Source organism: Rhea americana, unplaced genomic scaffold (genome assembly GCF_003343005.1).
Source record: "Rhea americana isolate MKP2758 unplaced genomic scaffold, rheAme1 scaffold_21, whole genome shotgun sequence".
NCBI classification, from domain to species: domain Eukaryota; kingdom Metazoa; phylum Chordata; class Aves; order Rheiformes; family Rheidae; genus Rhea; species Rhea americana.
The window spans coordinates 4646570-4665653 of NW_028186258.1; the positions used below are offsets into that span (position 1 = coordinate 4646570).

At 46.1% G+C, this 19084-nt stretch overlaps 1 protein-coding gene across 1 annotated transcript in view; it reads left to right on the forward strand.

Moving 5' to 3' along the window:
• Window positions 1-19084, forward strand: part of RAB11FIP4 (RAB11 family interacting protein 4) — a 74954-nt gene that overhangs the window by 52254 nt on the left and 3616 nt on the right. The window contains exons 4-12 of the mRNA XM_085304783.1: window positions 8589-8812; window positions 12128-12319; window positions 13839-13973; window positions 15507-15542; window positions 16447-16546; window positions 16969-17072; window positions 17599-17739; window positions 18293-18374; window positions 18653-18790. Of these exons, the coding sequence (XP_085160909.1) occupies window positions 8589-8812; window positions 12128-12319; window positions 13839-13973; window positions 15507-15542; window positions 16447-16546; window positions 16969-17072; window positions 17599-17739; window positions 18293-18374; window positions 18653-18790 (1152 nt within the window). The remainder of the gene's footprint in view (window positions 1-8588; window positions 8813-12127; window positions 12320-13838; window positions 13974-15506; window positions 15543-16446; window positions 16547-16968; window positions 17073-17598; window positions 17740-18292; window positions 18375-18652; window positions 18791-19084) is intronic.

The window sequence follows — 19084 nt, forward strand, 5'->3', positions numbered from 1 at the left end:
GTTTGGGCGGCTCTGGCTTGCCGTTGAGTGGTTTGGCTGCCGAGCTGCGGTGGTGAACGCGTTGGCGGGCCCCGGCAGGCTGCTGAGACGGCCGGGGAAGAGCCCCTCGCCGCGGGCCGAGGCGACAGGCCTGGTCTGGAGTGGTCTGCGGTGGCCCGAGATGGGGTCGGACCGTCACGGGCTCCCGCGGGGCGGAGGGCAGGTGTCCGGGGCGCAGCTGCCGGGGTGCGAGCGCCGTCCCGCCTCTGGGTGCTGCCCGGCCGCCGCTCTTCGGGGCGGCAGTCAAACGCTGCCGCTTTGGTGGTAGCGGTGATCGCTCGTTCCAACGCGCTTAGGAGGTTAGAGGCCGTCGGGAYGTGAGTAACAGCTTCTCTGGAAAGAGCTCGTGTGGTTTTGCTGAATTATTTACTCGCGTTAAGAGTAAATGGGAGAGCACTTCTGACATAGGGTGGTTGTAGCCCCCAAATGTGGGCTTGGTACTGGTGTACAGGCCATTAAATCAGTGTAATTCCTCTGTGCGATAGTAGTCGAGACACCTCTGTGGTTGTTCCTGTCCTGTTGATACCTTATTGTAGCTACAGTCAGCAGAGAGCGGTCTCACTGCTGCCGGCTGGCCRTGCTGAAGGTGGGATTGCTCTCTGCTTGCGAGACCTGAACTGGCCTTTGCAAACTGTTCCTTGGCTCTGGGTAAAAAGGAGAACGAAGGGGGAACTTGAGTGTGATGAGAGCGACTCCCTGCCTCTGGCCCTTGGGTTTCTGGGGAGGGGGGTACCGCCACTAAGTATTTTTAGGAGCATTGTGTATTATTTGCAAAGCTGGATAAAGGCTATGGAGTTTCTGGTGGCTGTTTGGCAGAGCCTGCACAAATCAAAGAAGCTTGTGCAGTTCCCATTACGAGACGTAGTGGCCTCTAAGCAGCGTTAAACCCTCTTTTAATGGGCTCTTTTAACTTTGAAGAATTATTGCAAACATCAGCGAATATTGGTGAAGCCACCTGACATGCAGATGTTTCTCAGCTGCAGTTGCCTTGTTAGGGCTCTTAGAGCCACAACGGTTGGAGGATCTTAGCCGTATGCAAAGGCTTCAAAACAGAACAGTCCCCATGCCAAAGCAGCCCGGGGAGTGCAATAGCTTTGCTTCCGTTACTGATTAACCAGTCCTGCTACGTGTGCCTGTGAGCAAACCTAGATCTTAACTCTTTCTGTCTTCCACATGCAGTGTCCTAATGAAATGCTTTCAATGGTTATCAAACTAATCCTGGGTTGCTGCTGAGTGAGCTCGTCTCTGAACTTCAGTGTTCACAAATGCTTGTGAATGCCATGCTTAGCTAGCTGACCTCTTAAATTCTGAAATGCAGCGTAATAATATGATTCCTTTTGTGCTTCCCGTAGTTGTTTAGAGTGATGGCTGTAGTGAACATRAGACAGGCTCTGTGAGTGCTTCTTGACAGCCTAAACCAGTGCTTTGACCACTGTGTTGCAGCTAGTAATGCTGATTAATAGCACTGGTCTTTGACTTTGTGCCTTGTTCTCAGTGTGCAAACTAATGTTAGGAATTGTTTCTGCTTGATCTGTGTCTGTTTTGCCTGTATGAGTTCAAGGGGGGAAAAAACCATGCTTACACATAGCGATATTTTCTTGTGTTTTACCATATAAGTGGAAAAAACACAATCTGCTGAATTTGCCAGGGTTTATGATTGCTGAGGTCTTAGTACTTGACACATGACAAATGCAAACTATAGTTTGCTTGGTAGCAAAGCTCATCTACAATGAGATCTTCAGAGCTGCTTCAGTGTTTCTGAAACACAAAGTAGGTTAGTTCCAGAGCTCAACCGGTCAGTCCAAATAGAGACAAGCCTAGGAAGTGTTTCCATATGAGCTAAAGCCCCATCCTTAATGTTTTCCCTTGACTTACCAATATAAGCTACCCACCATTGAGTACGGTGGGATTTCTGAGTGTGCGGTGGCAGCCGGGGTGCGACTGCTCCTCCTTGGGTCTGAAACTGTTCCCGTTCCCCAGGCATTCCTCCTCGCTGGCAACTGCAGCGTCRTCTAATCGTTTTGGGTGGGAGGGCACCAATATAAATTGTGAGGCAAAAAATCTCAATAAAGTTTCTTTCCCWGTGTTTGCTAGAGGCTAAATTTGTAGTAATATATTAAAGAAATACAAATACTRCAGTTTCCAGTTTCTTTGGGGATAAGAACAACATAACTGGGACTCCTGTAAATGATTAAACGTGGGCAGAGCTGTCAGTGCCTAGGACAGTGCGCTTCTCCCCGGTCCGCATGCGGCCCATGCAGGATGGGCTCCTGGGGGGCCTCCCCCCCGGCCCGGCCCGGCCCCCAGCAGCAGTCCGCAGCGGCACTGAGTCGGCTGGGAGCTCTCGACCCCAAAGCCCGCAGCACCCACAGGCGAGTGCGATGCAAGGCTTTTGCTGTTTGCTGTGYACCCAGCTGGGTGACCTTGAGGCTTGTCAAGGAAAGCAAGTTACCGTGTGAGCTCAGCTGTCTCCTGAGCCACAAACTCTAGTTGCAAAGAGTATCCTGCAACTCAGACATGGTTAATTAAGGACCTGAACTGAGAAGCGGGTGCTAGGACTATGCTTGAATTAAGAGGCTTAAAATAAAAACATGTCTTTCCGAGCAGCTTCCTGTTCTCCTGGTCATGGTCTGGGCATTTAGTTGTAATATTGCTTTGGAATATTTTAATCTCAGCTTAACTCTGACCCTTGGTCTTAAGGCTTGTATATACTGGGGCATCTTTGGGCTGCCTGTTTACTACGAGTTGCAAATCTGCATTTCAGTGCCTGTGCTGTGGCATCTGGCCCTGAGGTTAGCCATATGGTGCCCGGGGCACAGTGGTCTCAGTAATTTTGTCACCAACTGTTTGTGCCAACGTGAYAGTAAATGCTGTTGCCCGTCATGTACTAGTGCTAGCTTGACTGGCACTGTTGCTGAGAAGAGGCAGGTTTCAAACAGGCCAGCCTGAGAATTGGTCCCAGAAAATGATCCCTGGTAAATTTATTTTCTGCCCTCTCTTCCTGTTACTGCTGATCTGACTTTAAAAATAGAAAGAAAGAGATTGTTTCATCTCAAGGCTAAGACTTCTCAAGAGGGTAAGTTATGTCACGCTTGTCTGCTGTGCAGATCATCTTTTAGGCAAATATCATGAATRGTTTTTTCTTTTTTCCTTCTTTTTAAGTGTATAGCAGCTTTTTTTCAAACCAAGGGCTGCAGTGCCCRTGTGCATCTCACAAAAGCGATGCAGAGTTGACCATAGCTGACTTCAACAGTTGCCTGTAACCCCGTCTGCCAGAGCTCCGTGTCTAGCAGCTTGCACAGTCCAAAGCGTTTCACACTGAATGCTGAGAAACATGACCAGAGACTAATTTTTTTTCCCTCTTCAGATAATTAGGTCTCTCTCCCATTCCAGCTGGAGTGGTACCTTAGGGGTTTCTAAGTGACATTTTATGACATCCTYACAGCATGTCAGTGTGGTGTCACTTAGCACCCTTTTAAAATGTGAAGGAAAATGGAAACTGTTTTGTGGTTCTGAAGCTAAAAGTGCTTTGAGCAGTGTTGGGACGAGGTGGCAAAGGATCAGTGGCTTTTCTGAGCCCTACAACCGATGCACTGGCCCAGTCGCACTGGAAGGGTAGCGAAGGCGCYGCCTGGCCCGGCGCTGCGGCCTGCGGTGCTTCCCCCTCCTGGAAGAGGATGCTCCCTACGCTGAACCTCCCGTGGTGATTAGTGRCTTATTACAGCCGAACAGTGAGAAGCAGCCCCGGGAGCGATGTGATGCAACTTCAAAGAAATGAGAGACTTTTTCTTCTTTTGCTTTCTTTGGAAGATCAATTAGCTGCCTGCTGAAGCTTCTTAATGCTAAAAGTTTCAGAGCACAAGCAATGACCTGTGTAAAGGAGCGCTTGGATCTAGACCCTGGGCATGATGAGGTCTGGCACGGCTATTAGGGCCGATTAAAGTGACAGGTAGCAGAGTGTAAACACTGCCGGCTCCTGCCGTTCCCGGGCTGGCTGCAGCCTGCTGCCGCTCTCCGCTGCCTTGGAAAAGGCATGTCAGTTTGAACCTCCTCTTCAGAGCACAAAGCAGCCTTTGAAAACCTCTGGGCCTGTCTGCTCGTGTGCTTCAGCATGAACAGCTCGGGAGCTGAAGTCGTTCATTCAAAAGCTGTTGTCCTTGAATTTCATGATTTATGAGATACAGGTGTTATCTTAGGTGTGAAACAGCGGCTGGCAGTTTGCTGCCCGGTACTCCTRTGCTTGCCCACTGCCTGGGAACTCTTGCCAGCTTTCCTAGGTGCTCTGCAGCACTTGATACKGGATTTGGGTCTTAAGAGTAAACTTGCCGATAGGAATTCCATAGGAACTCCTACCCACAGCAGGAGTGTGTGAAGTTTTGCCTTAAACTGAGCTTCAGATATTACACTTGAATAGCTAGATAGTTGGAGAAAGTTCTTGCATTGAACAAACTGTAATTTGAGGCCCTAAAATAGCTTTTTGTTAGAACAGCTTAGTAAAATAACCATTGTCTGTGCAGRGATCTTGAACTTCTTGAGAGATTTTAAACTCTCAGCTATTTCAGGAAACTTGCTGTTCCTTTTCATGTTGAAATAGGAGACAACCTGTTTCGACAGCTTCCCTCCTCTTTTCCTCCCCCCTGTGAACCCTCCCGAAAGCTCCTTCCCCCCACCCCCTTCCCCRCTGCACTTTTGCTGGGAAGAGGCTGGCAGGGGCAGATGTTGGGACCCTGAGCACACCTGCGTCCCACCGCTGATGGATCTGGCTTGTCAAATGGGCGCGGGATTGGGGTGTCTCTGGCAAGGGAAGTGCCGCAGCTGGCGAGTCTTCAGGCTCGCTCCCAACCCGGGAAAGCCCAGGCGGGTCACTGCCGGCCCGCGGCCACCCAACGCCAGCGCCGTGCCGCGCCGCCAGGGCCGGAGCCGCTGCGTGGGACTCGCTCCCTCCTGGCTCGCGCGGCCGTGCCGAGGCAGCCTCCGCCTACTCGCCCATCTCAGCGCGAGGCTCCAGCCGCACAACTGCCTCTCGGGGAGTAACGAATTCCCTTCCTGCAGCGAAGTGGCCTTGGAGCGCTGGGCAGCAGGTGTGTCTRCAGAGCCAACTGTTGCTGAATATTCAACAGTCGCTACACAAGTGGTTGGCCCGTTGCCTGTGAAGCTCTTGAAGGTATCTTGAGCATCCGCTTCAATAAAGTGCAAAGCACGTACTGCTACCAGAGCTATCTGTGTTGGTGGTGCTTTAACATGATATTCTTTTTTTAATGGGAATTTTCAGGATCACAAGCAGCTACTTCATCCTTTTTGACCCAGCCAGYAAAGAGGAGAACTGTCCAGTAGAACTGGAAACAGTGATTCATGTTCAGGTTGTTGGAGCCTCTTTCTCTTCCTGGTTTAGGATTATGCATGAAATGGGCACTAAAAATAAATGACTCAGGATAGATATGTCTCAATCTTTCACGTACTGCTGAGACTCAAGAGCTAGCTCCTTTAAGGCTAGCTGAATAATGCTTGTATAATGCCAACTCTCATTTGGTACATGCAGTGCTATGGTTATCTAAACTACCTTTCAATTTCCTCCTCYGTAGTTTTGCATAGAGGGTTTTATGCTGCTTATCTTTTTGGTTGGTTGTAGGGTTTTTTGTTTTGGGGTTTGTTGTGATACCGCCTGAAACTGCGATTGCTCTGAAGTTAAGGTCTAAGTATCTTGTAGCTGCAGTCAGTGATGTATGGATGCTTGTGTGTTGTTTAGCCGTGATGTACCTCACTTCTGACTTCTTGTAGTAGCTTTTTTAACCTGCATTATCTCTTTTTAAGGGACTTTGTTTTCTTTTTCTGGCTATTTAGGCCATAGAAGGGAATGTGCAGTTGTGACTTGCACTGAAGATGTAGCTTTGCAGAGGGAGCTGGCGAGACCCTGGGCACTTTGAGCATGCAGAACCAGTGGATGCAGCTGCTGGAGCTGAGCCCTCCCGGTGGGACTGCCCTTCCCGTGCTCGTGCTTTGAGAGGGCTGTTGGCRCTGGGCATGTGTCCGAGCGAGGGTCTTCRGCKTGCAGTTTGACTGCCCRGTGCTCGGGCGGCTGAGACGTGCTCCCCAAACGCACAGCAYGTTCGCACCGCTCTCTGGGGCAGAYGCCGCACCTGCAGAGAAGGGGGGCCGGCAGCCCGGGATGCGGCGTGCCCGGGATGCGGCGTGCCGAGCCGCGTGGTAGTCTGCCCTCCCGCAGAGAGAGGCCTGGAGGCGGCTGGGGAGAACGTCCCTCCTCTCCTGCTTGAAGACCAAGAGCCGGCTGAGCTCCTCCTCCTGCCCCATCCCCGCCAGGCCATGGCTCCCCACAGCATGAGGGAGGACCAGCTTCCAGGGGACGCCAAGGCTCGCAGTGAAGCGGGTGTTCAGGCATGTGATGGGTCACTGCCCCAGAGAACTCTTTTTTATTTTTATTTATTTGTTTATTTTTTACACGGGGCTTGGAAGTGGAAGTTTAGGAGCAGAGTAATAATTGCACTTCAAAAGGAGACTGGTGCTAACCAGCGTGGGTACAGTGCCTTCTGTGTTGCAACTGTAAATCGGTGCTCTAAGAAAGTAAGTATGAGAAGGCTAGGTAGYCAAAAAGTGGTAGGAGAGACAAGTGAGCCATTGCCTTTAGAGATGACAATGCGTATTTAATTGCTAATAGACTTTTCTTTTTAAAGAACCTCTAGGCTGCTATTATTAGAAAAAGCAGATGTGAGATGTTGCCTACAGGGAGCAAAAAAGGAGTCTTTCATGCTCTCCTTGGCCTTTACTTTCTTGYGTTAATTTGTTTAATGCCAGTGAGATTTGGCTGCTGTAAGGGCTTGCTTAAGCACAGACTTCTCTGAGGCCTCCAGAAAAGCTGTGCTGATCGGGAGCTAGGGCTGGACAGGAGCTGTTTCTTCTTTTCCCTGCTTGACTTGTGGACTTGTATCTTGGGGATCTGCTGCCTGCTCAGCTGAATCAGACTTTTACAGCTAGTACATTTCTATAGTGGCAGTCAGGGCTTAATTGCATTAAACTTTTCAGATCTCTGCGCCAAGTATATACCTAAAGATACAGGCACTGCTGTTGAAGCTGTCCTTTTGACTGCTTGGGTATTCAGCAGTTAAATAGGTTTCGGGGGAGCAGTGGTTCTTTTGAATTCCTTAACCCTCAGTGTACAGGGAATTTGCACAATCATGAAATGCAGGTCTCACCTCCCATTTATTAGTAGCAACTGCTGTAAATCTTAAAAAGCTGCAGCTTCTGGCTTCATACTAAGGTGAAAAAACTACTAAGAAAAACTACTGTCCTCAGCATAGGACATCAGTTCTTGTAAAAGGGGATCTTGTCCTCTGGGGCTCTAGCAAAGCTGTGTCTGCTGACTCCAARCTGGAGCTAGTTGTGTGGTGGAGGTGTCAGGGGAAGACTTGAAGCCACACTGCGTGCTGAAAGCAGTGTTTACTTCCCGCAAGCATGCTCCCGTGACCAAGAACCAGCAGGGTGACAACTGGGCCTCAATGTGAGATATTTCCATGAATGAAATGCTTCGATGCGGTGCCAGTAAGCTAAACCTTAAATGCATGATTGTCTTTCTGGCAATAGTTCTATTGTAAAAGCGCAGGTGGAGGTGGCCGGTGAGGCTGGGAGTGGAGATGTGAGTCACTGCAATTGCAGTGACTCACTATAGTTGTGAGTTCCCTGGGTCACACTGGATGGGAACTGCAACGTTGTGTTGCCATGTATCAAACAGAGGGCAGAGAATAAGATCTTGGGCTTTATATTTTTCAGTTAAGAATTTTTTTTGTCCCCCAAGGACAAGAAAATAGAAAACAACTTGTCTTGGCTATTATAAATCTTCATGGGAAAAAGAAGGAGGGGGGGACCAGCAGCAACAACGAAGTGCTGCAGCGCTAAGAATGACATCTTAGTTTAGTTAATGCTTAATCAAGACATGTGGTTCCAGGAAGTGGGAATAGATGGCTTTGGGTTTTTTTCTGCTCTTATATCTTTGGTTGTCACCAAGACCTACCATAAACGTTTTAACACCCGCCAACTTTTTTTTCCCTCTCCATATAGATTTTACACGCACATGCACAGCCTCAAAAGATTGAGGAAACTAATACTTGGCTTGCTTTTATGTAATCTGTAGTATTAATATATAAAGTAACTCAGAKTTAGTCTTATGATTAGGTTCTTGCAAAAGATGCTCCTCTTTATATTAAAAACCCCTGAAGATATTTATTACTCCCACTGCATTTAGAGAGTAAATTAGGGCAAAACTGACTGCATTTTATAATTGGGTCTTGTGTCCCTCTCCTATGGAAGAGACAGTAAGTCAGAGAGAAGCAGTATTCAAGGCCTTATGGGAGGAGCAAGGTACCTTAGAGGCTTGCACGATCTGGCCTTCGTAAAATGGATCAGGCTTCTTGTTTTGACTTGTATTTCACATTAGTCATGTTTATCTGGACATCCAGAGAACTAGTTATTGCTGCTCTTGTTTTCTCTCAGCTGCCTTGGAGGTTGATCTGAATTGCCTCTCAATTCTTATTTTTCAGGGCAGGGAAATCCAGAACTGTGCCTACTTGGACAACGAAAGGGCCTACAGCGAGTCGGAGCTCTTTACTGATGAAGACGCGATGACTCTAGCACAGCAAGAACTTCACCATGAGTCTGACATGGACAGTGCTATTGAGAGTGCTCAGAGCTCGGAGGCCTCCGACGTATGTCGGAGTGAGGAGAAGGACGGTGTGCTTAGTGGCCTCTTCCTGCCTGATGACAAGTGAGTGGTGGTTTTGCCCTTTGGAGGCCCTATTTTGAATATGCCTCAAAGGAGGAGGGAGGAAGGAGCCTTTATTTGGCTAATTCCTCCTGTGGGAGGGCCTGAGGATGGCTGAAGAATTTAAAAAAAAAAAWACTAATGCCCATTTAAAATGTAAGAGAGATGGATGTCCAGGTCCTGTAAGTGGCTTAGTCTCAGTCCTAACTCCTCCTGGCCTGTTTGGTGAGCACCCATGGGACTTGCATGTTATGTGTTAAAATGAAAATGTTGGGCTGTCCTTCCCCAAATGGATCACTTTATTGGCACCACCCTGAATTTAGGGACTTCTGTGTTCCTGAGTCCTTTATATGCTGGGATTAAAATATGAATCTCCTGCAAAGCAATACAATGTGGGGAACGTTGCTTTAGCCTTTTGTTCATTAAGTTATCTGAAGATGGACTCTGCTGACGTGTTTTGCTACTCCATGTGCCAAGTTAATTCTGTATGTTTCTAATTTTCCATGACCTTTAGTGTGCAGCAGTAACTTGTGCTTAACACAGGGTGTCATGGCATGTGTGTGTATAACCCTGGCTTGCTATTAACACAAGAGTGTCTCTGTAACCCTAACTTTACTCTTCATGCAGTACGGGGATGGAGGGGGCATAGTACTGGTAAAAGCTAACTGAGTGGAAGGGGCCAACTTGTTCTAATCCTACTTTGAACTGAGTTAATGCTGTACCACAGGACAGAGCTCAGCTGGGCCTGCTCCCTAGGCCTCTGCCCTGTCTTCCCTGTTTCTAACTTCTCATCTTGGTTTGTACCTCTTGAGCTTCTTTCTCTTGCAAAGACCAGCCTCCTTCCCTCTCCTGGCCTCATTGGGCCTCTGCCTGGTTCCCAGCCTCCTCCCAAATTTCTTGGCCAACTGAGCTTTGGCCTTCTTATCCCACCAGCTATCCCAGAGACTTTATCAAGCTAATTCTGGTTTTTGCCAGCTCTTCATCAAATTTGTCTCCTTGCCCTGCCATTCCTGGTTTCTCTAAGCATCCATCCCTGCAATGACTGACTTTCACTATTGTTGCTTTTGAAATGGACATCTTTCCTCCAGCCTGAGCAATTCATGCCCTTGGCAGATGAGGGAGGACACCATGTGTCCTGTGCCCTCCATATAGGGGGCCCAGGGCTGCTAGGAGCTCTTAAGTATAGAGCAAATCTTACTTTATTCTCTGACACCTACTTAATTTTCTCTCTCTAGAGCGCTGTTTGGGAAGCTTCGTGTATTTGTGTTAGAAGAGATAATACAGACTTCAACCTTGGCCAAACCAGGACACTCACTTCTCTAAGAAGTGGGTGGGTTGTATACTAGACCTGTGTCAGCCCTCTACAAAGTCATACTCTCAAGAACAGGAGATAGTTTTTTTTAAAAAMWAAAATCTAAGCTTCCTTCAAAAAGTGTTAGAATGGGAGTAACAGCTGCTTTTAGCAACTGCCTTGAAAATAACTGTGTAATTTCTAGAAAGTTTCCAGCTTGAGGCTGGTTGTGAGTTCAGGATCTATCTTGAAACATGGGCTGTTTCAACCTAAGCACTTTAAAGTTTGGGAAAGCTTACGACTAACCACAGATCAAAAGTTCTGAGGAACACTACCGGGTGGGTCCAGCAACGGTGATTATTTGCAGTGTAGCTGTCGTAAGAAAACATGTCTTTGGACAATTTAGCGAGGTAATACATGAGATAGTGAACTGCTGAGCCCCAGCCTGTTGGCAAGCAGTGCTGTTCCCAGGCTACACAGAATGTGGGTTTTATTGGCTGTATATATTATCACCCCAACTGAGGACTGATCATTAGCCTCTCTCCCTTGTGGGAGTGTTGTGAGGAGTTACTGCTTAAATTGGCTTTGTGTGACAGTATTGAGATGAACATAGCAGTTGCAGTTACATAGATCATAGCCACCCAAATCTTCATCAGTGCATTGTATGCCTGTGGCACAGCAGCTCTTCTGTGAATAGGTGTTCTGTGATATGTTTAGCTTCTCACTAATCCATCTCCCAGCCAGGGAGCCTTATTAGATAAGTTTGATCTATTTCTAGTATGAGCATTGCTATCTTCATCCTTTAATAATGTGCCAGGCTTGACTTTCCCTGTTTTTTTTTCATGTGAATTAGATAAATGAATTGCAGGTTATAAATGGATCTCATCAAAACAGAAGAAACAAAAGAGCATACATTTGCAGTGTTGGCAGGTTTCATCCTCTACTAATTGCTTTGGAGGGAAGGGATATGCAAATAATGCTTGTGCCATCCACCAAAGGAACACTGCTGCATCTTTTGTTTACAGCTCCCAAGTGCAGTGTTACAGGAAGAAGAATCTCTCCATCTGGAAAGCATAGGTAGACTCAGAAAAGAAGCCTAAAACACGTTGCTGAGCCATTGAAGAACTACGTCAACTGCAAGCTTATGCTTCACAGCTCAGCAAGTGGAGTAGAAGATTAAAAAGCACAGTGCRCTGACGCAGAGGGAGTGGGAAAGTTAACTCAGTCTGCACAGAGTTTTAGCAGATCGGAGTCTGCTGCCTTGTTTGTATCATCAAACTACACTGGCAGCCTGCTTGCTGCTCTCTGGGACTGCCTAGCCCTGCTCATCTCCTCGCCTGAATGTCCCCTTGCACTCCAAGGGCACAGTCCTGCCTGTTCGCACTTTCTCTAGGTGTTCTTTTGGTAAAGTGGCATTTTCTGTGGCCCATATGTATTCTGAAAGACTCCTTTTTGTCATGATGGGAGAAAGAACAGGGACTCAGCCTTGGTTAGGTCACATCTACAGTGATTCTCATTTCCAGCTCATCTGGCACAGGGTGAGCTGAAGTTTGGTACTAACCACACAAAAAGAGTGGCTGGAGCTCACAGGATGGAGGGAGAGGGTTACTGGGAAACTCGGACTGCAGAACACAGTGACTGCCTCAGTCTTATACRTGTCTCTCTCACTGCCCCGTGCATTTTGGAGATATCTGCACGGTTCCTGTGTTCTGCACAGAAGTCCTATAAGCAGCAGTATTCCACGCTGTGTGGAAATGATGACTGAGATGCACTGTTCAAAGTGGGATCATTTGTGTTGATCCAAACCTGTCTTGCAGGTACTTTGCTCATAGGTTCTCATACTCTTGTCTTTCAAAGTACTATATCAAACACATCAGATAAGCTTATCGCTTGAGGGTTTGGGGGTTTTTTTGCACAAAGTGGGTTACAACTTCAAACGAGGGGTTGAGCAGAAAAGGTGGAAGATCCCATGTGAGGTGAGATGCTATTAAAGTTGGCCTTCCAGATGTTTCGACCTCTTGTTTCAGGTTAAGCCCTCACAACCCTTCTGCAGCATCTGACCTCTCCACCTATTCCACCGCCTCTCTGATCAGTAATGAAGAACAGTTTGAAGACTATGGGGAAGGAGATGATGTGGATTTTACTCCCAGTAGCCCATGCCCTGATGATGAGACCAGAACCAACGCCTACTCTGACCTTGGCTCATCTGTATCTTCCAGGTTGCTCCTTATTCATTAACAGACATTTTTCTTTCCACATTTTTTGTTCTTCTCTGAGCATGAGTGGCCATCCCAGAAATTCCGCTGGTTACCTAGCCTCATCTTAAAAGCAAAATATTTTCAGTTCACATTTTGCACTGTTAGACAGACTACATCTAATAATCAAGGATATCACAAACATTTTTTGATAGCTAGCTACGGGTTCCATTGAAATAACCAGGCTGTTTTGCTTGTAGATATTTCTTTTGCAAACAGTAGGTTTCACAGTTGRGGGCTAATACTAGAAATCATCTGCTGAAAGTAGGAAACTAGCTTAATACCTGTGCACTAGCCCTGGTGCGGTGCAGGAGAAGACCTGCAAGAAGGCTATTTCTCTTTAGTGTTCTAATACTGCAAATCTTAAGCAGTAACCTGTATGACGAGGTGCTGCATATGGACAAGGATGTGTGCAGAACAACAATCCATATTGACCTCGAGCATCTTGGAGAACATAAGCAAGGGGCTGCTCTCTGTTGGGAGCTGGAAATGTCACTGCAGTCTACCAGTTCCCTGGATGTGACCTCACTCTAACTCTTACCTTGTCACCAAATCAGTTACTGATTTGAAGCCCTTCCCTGAGAAGAGGATGGATGAGCAGGGTTGGGGAAGAGCTGAGCATGAAGGTGCTTTAGGATTTGTCTGCTTGGATCAGTAGCATGTTAAGGTCATTGTTAGCGCAGGATAAGCTCACTGCATCTCTGTTCCGCATGCAACCCCCATGTGCCACCCTGTATTTCAAGCACTCCTGCAATCCTTCCTTGCCAACTCCATCTGCATGCAGAACCATTACCCCTCTCTGCTGCCCTCTCATGATGGTGGCTTGTGTCCTTCATCTTCTATTTCCCTAGGGCTATGCAGGCCTTTCCATTCCCATTCCTGGGGATCTGTGCACTCCATGCCATACTGCTCTYTTATTTTGGTTTATTTTTGCTTTATCATGCCAAGAGCTGCTCTTATCTACTCTTTAGACCTATGTCCACTTCTACATTCCTCTTCGTTCCAGGGTTCTCTCCACCCTCGTATCTGAGGGGAGTTTGTGTCAATTCTTCCTGCTAGACTGCTCTATTTTTCTTCATCTTCCTGTCTTTCTCTTAGAGGAAATTACTCCTTCAGGTTGCATGCCAGGCTGTGGTGGAAAGATGGGCAAGATAAGAGGGARTGACACTGCTGAGGTGAAACATGCTAATGAAGCAGCTCCTGCATGCATCGCATGGACTGTGTATCTTGTGCTCTTCTTCCAGTCCCCCAAATTGTTCCCCCCCCACTGATACCACAATACTTTTCTGTAAAAGCCCAGCTGAGGCAGGTAGACTTGCCCTAGGCATTCCCAGTCATCACCTCTGAGGTAGATGAACCRTGGTGAGAGGTGGCATGTTCCTCCAGTCTCTTGCCTGTGACTCTTTATGACGCACAGTCAAGAGGAAAACCTGATGCGAGTTGGTTACTATAGCCAGTAACACGTCTCCTTTCCTGCAAACAGTGCTGGCCAAACACCCCGAAAAATGAGGCATGTTTATAACAGCGAGTTACTGGATGTTTACTGCACACAGTGCTGCAAAAAGATAAATCTACTCAACGATTTGGAAGCCAGGCTGAAAAACTTGAAAGCAAACAGGTAAGCAGCCTATTGCACTGCGTTCAGCAGTCCTCCCCCTAGAAATGGGACTAACTAGTGGCAGGAGGAGAGGCGGAAAGTGCCCTCTTCTGTGTGCCGTCCTGTCTCTTACACGCGTTGTCATTCTTGCAAAGCAGTAAGAAATTTGGATCTTGACATCAAGCCTGAAGCAAAGTGCTGCTCCTTGTTAGCTAATAAGTATTTCTCTGACTTGGGTTTATTAATGCTGTCTGTGCCTTAAATATTTTAACCAGTGAGCTCTTTGATTGCTGGGTGGGAATGCTGTGCCCAGGAACTCTTCCCAGGAAGTGGGATCTGCTGTGCTCTYAATGCAGATCTGTGGCTAGTTACTGTTTCCTGTGGTTAGGAAAGAGTGATCTGGCTTATGTGTGTAGCCTTAGCCAATGGGTATAACCTTATCTACGCCACCCATAAAAGCCRTGGGTCAGCAGAGGTACTTCATTCCGGTGAGATCCCTTTCTCCTAAAGGGAATTTGGCAAAATAATGAAACCTGGAACTAGGGCAGAAATGACTTTTGGGGATTCTTAGCAATATTCAKTTTTTTCATTACATTTCTATCCCCCATTACTCCAACTCCTTTTAAACTGTAGAGAGTACTCAAAGAATCTGGTGCTTCCAATAAAATCACTATCTGGGGTTTTCTCAAGGAAAWCGTTTGCTGGGCTTCTAGCTCCCCCTAGAAACCGCGTGTAAACCCGGCCTGTCTGCGTAATCCCTGGCACAGCACAGTGCACCRCCTCCTCTCTCTTGGTGGCACAGCAGCATAGGACCTGCTGTGAGCAAGCCCCTCGTTTCTCCTGCCGTAGCAAGGAGCCTGGTAAAACCCAGACCAAAACTGGCGCTAAGTCTTTGGTAATTTTGTGACAGAGACTCTTTTTACTGGGCTGACGGAGAGCAGCGCTCTCGCAGAGCTGCGTGTCTGTGCGCGCTTGGAGAGATGACATGACATCCTCCTGCCCAAGAGATGAAAAGCAAACTAAACCCCTCCTGTTTCAAATCTGATTCTAGTGCTTTTGTCTGAATTTCATCCCTCCTTTGGATAATACTAGTCTTTGGCGGAGAAACAAAGCGCTAAAATGGAAAGCATCTCTGTTCCTGTGGTGAATTGCGAAGGATTATGGGGAAGGATAAACTTCCTGTTTATAAAAATAATCTAAAACCTGGGAATCCAGAATAAACCATCCATCACTAACTTAATGTCCCTTTGTGACATTTCTAATGTTTGTTTCACTCTGATTCATGTTGACAAATCTCTGCTAAATATACCGGTGTTCCTAAATCCACTTGTTAATGATCACAGTAATATTGTGGCTCCACCCATCCTCACATTTTTATTAACTCCATAGTTTTTATTAAGTTGTCCAAGAATATTGTTCACAGAATCATTTTTTTTTACTTCACTAAGAAGTTTGTTTCATTGTGTGATTCAGCTGCAGATTAAAATGAAATTGAATCCAGCATTGATCAAATAAGTGTTTAATTCCTCTATCATTCCTTCTTTATCTATGTAGCCCTAACAGAAAAATATCAAGTACAGCTTTTGGAAGGTAAGAGTCATAACTTTCTGTTCTGAATACTTGGGGTATGAGCTRTAACTATCCCATACCTGGAGGTGGGAGGAGAGAGGAGGAATAAGGTTAGGAAAACAGAAATCTGCAAACCTGGATTTCCAAGGGAAGGGGTCTGTACTGAGGTAGGGATGCTACAGAACGTCATTGCGAGTCTTGGGACAGGCCCCTGAACTGGAAAGGGCAGCTGTGTTAAGAGAACAGTTGCTTCCTTGTCCGTCGACTTTCTTAAACTGCTGTTCTGTCAGTGCACGTATCGCGCCTCTCGGTCTCATAGCTTGGGCTTTTTTTTTTTGCATTTCAGCAGCAACAGTGAAGGAAAGCAAGAGCATCCCTTTATAAAAGGATGGTTGTACAAAACTATAATCTTCTTTTGACTGAGTAAAGCAGCCCTAAGCTGGGGAGGGCTGTAAGTTTCAAAGCTGTTTTAGATATCTCCAGTCTTGCGTATTGCAGTGGGAGCTGCTTGAGATTTCTTTTTCTCTATTTAAAGAAAGCTCCTGATGTATTCAATTTTCTAGCTTAACTGTACCAGCCAGCACAATGTGRTGATCTTATCTTAAATTTCTAATACAGCAAATACAACTTGGTACATTGTGTGAATAAAGTTAAGTAGTTCTTAAAACATGCTAATGCTGGTGACAAGTCTTGTCAAAGGCAACAAAGAGCTCACGCCCTGGAACTAATGTCATTGATTTTGCTCAGTATGACTTCACTTAGCTACCAGTTTCTTGTAAGACTTGTGCTTAAGCAGTTGTTATCACTGAAATGATTGCGCAGATTTTAGCATAGGATATTCAAAGTGCAAAGCCAGGCTGTAAGATAGTATACAGAGTCTCCTTTTTCCTCATCAAGCAAAATCACTATCGTTCTGATCTTTCAGGCAGCTCTTCCACAATAGTAACTTCAGCAGCAGTAATGGCAGCACAGAAGACCTGTTCAGAGACAGTATAGACTCCTGTGATAATGATATAACTGAAAAGGTGAGGAGCTATGTGCATTGCAATGATGTACCCAGCTGAACTTCTGGAGACGTGTCTATTGATGAAGCTCTCCTGATCACAGTTACTGGTTATCTTAAGTAGTTCATTCAAAACGTCCAAGATATTCCATTAGTATCAAGACTGTGCTTCATGAAAATGTAAGAGCCATGGAAGTACAGATCTAGGGCATTGTATTAATGCCTGTTTCCTGTGTGTTTGCATTGGTCAGCTTCAAGGAGCATGCAAGTTCTGGGGCACTCAGAATTGGAGAGCCTAATTTTTGCCTCTGGCTTTACAGGCAAAGGTGGCTTTGCTATCCTTTAGAAAGGTTATCGTAGATAAATGCTAATTAGAAACAGTGGAGTAGTGTGCAAAGAGAGATTCAGAGTGTATCAATACTTCCTTTCCACTTCCCCTTCTAGGTAACATACCTAGAAAAAAAGGTGACTGAACTGGAGAACGATAGCCTGACAAATGGTGACCTGAAGAGCAAACTGAAACAGGAGAACACACAGCTAGTTCACAGGTAATAAAGCACAGAGCCAGTTCTCTGTTTCGTGTCACAACAGAGCTAGAACCAAGCTGGGAGCAAGGAACTTCTGCATCTAAAATATGACCGTGTCTTCTGCTGCCAGACAAGTCAGATAGGCTTCGTTTGAGAAGTCCAAATGAAATAAGGCGGGCGGCCTTGCTGAAYTTACAGCAAGCAGAGGCTTTCCAGAGAGTTCCTTAGTGCAAAGGTGTTACTGACTTGTGCAGTTCAGGACCTTCTGTTGTAAGGGAGTTGACCTGTGTGTGTGTTAATATGCATAGCAAGAGCAGAAGGGTGGTGATTGCTGTGGGAACAGTCCAGCTTCTTGACTGGCAATGAAAGAATAATAGTTGAACTGATGCTATTTAATTCTGTGCTCATTAGGAAGTTTCGTTCCAAGAGAGATGATGAAACAGTACGGAATGTAGGAGTGGGGAGGAAGGAGGGAGGCAATGAAATTGTACACGTTATGTTAAAGTAACTGTGAAGCTGTTACTGGAATGAGACCTGGTTTCCTTAGAGTTCATGAGCTCGAAGAACTGTTGAAAGACCAAGAGACATCAGCAGAACAGACTCTGGAAGAAGAAGTAAAGAGACATCGAGAAGCATATACTAAATATGAAAAAGAGAAAGGCACAGAAATTGAGCTGCTAAATACAAGGTAACAAACTTGGTGCCGTAGAACAGAGCAACTGTTCTTTTCTTCCTCTCTCCTTTGCATGTTGTAAACATTGGCTGTTCATAACCAGACAGGGCACAGATGGTTACAGGCTATTAGTTCTACAGAGTAGCTGCACAGTTGCATGTATGCATGCAGCTAATGCCCAAAATGCCCCAAAGCTCAGAGAATGGTTTATGTTAACACCATAATCAACATAACCAACATAGACAGCTTAGTTGGATTTTTGGCATTGATTCAAGTAGGGAGTTGTCACCAGCTCTGCCAGACACTTGCCTCTGCATTGGTTCCTTCCTACTTAATTCTCGTTAGATACCTGTTGTGATGACCAGAAGAACCTGAGAGTCATTGTGGCATTTTTGGCCTTAAGAATGGACAAATACACCTTCAATAATTTACAGTGAAAATGCTAAGATTAGAAAGGTTTTCCTGCTTGGTCTATCAAATGCAAGTGAAATGACTTTTTAGAGCATACCTTTTGCACGCCTGCCTTCTTGAAGAGACACTTGCTGTAAGACTTCTTCTACTGACGCAGGGTTCAGCAACTGGAAGAGGAAAACAGTGAGCTGAAAAGCACCGTCACACGACTGAAATCACAAACGGAGAAATTAGATGAGGTAACTAAACTCCTGAGTGCTGAAYGTGTTCATGATGTCAGGTGCAGTTTGACAGCAGCTTGATTTGTTTAAAAGCAAACTCACATGGTAGCTAGCCCAAATTTCTTTTAACTGACGCTCCTTAAATAGGAATGTTAATGAAATTGGAACATTTTTGGTCACCTTTAGTGACGTACTTGTGGTAACTTATGGCCAGGTGTGTCTATAGTGTTGCTTTACTCAACTGAAGGCAACACATGCRTTTTCAAGCTAGCTTTAAAGTTTCCCATTTATTCCAGGAAAGGCAACGCATGTCAGATAGGTTGGAAGACACTAGTCTGCGGCTGAAGGATGAGATGGATTTGTACAAGAGAATGATGGACAAGCTGCGACAGAACAGACTGGAATTCAACAAGGAAAGGGAAGCCACACAGGAGGTAAGTGTGAAAAGGGATGTCGGGCAATTGCATGTTATCTGCAGGCAACTACGTGTTATCTGTATGGGAGCCCATCTGAAAAAGAATGGACAGAGCCAGGATAACAGTGTTCAGTTAACATATTATTGGATTGTATTTTTTATGGCAGAGGTACCCATAGAGCGATGGATGCTGCAAGAATATCTTAATAAATGGCAGTCTGTGACAGAGAGTTTTACTCTTTGAAGATTAGTCTTGAACATGTGCCATAGCATTTACCTTACTAAGTTTACCAGGGGAATTGTGCCTCTCTGA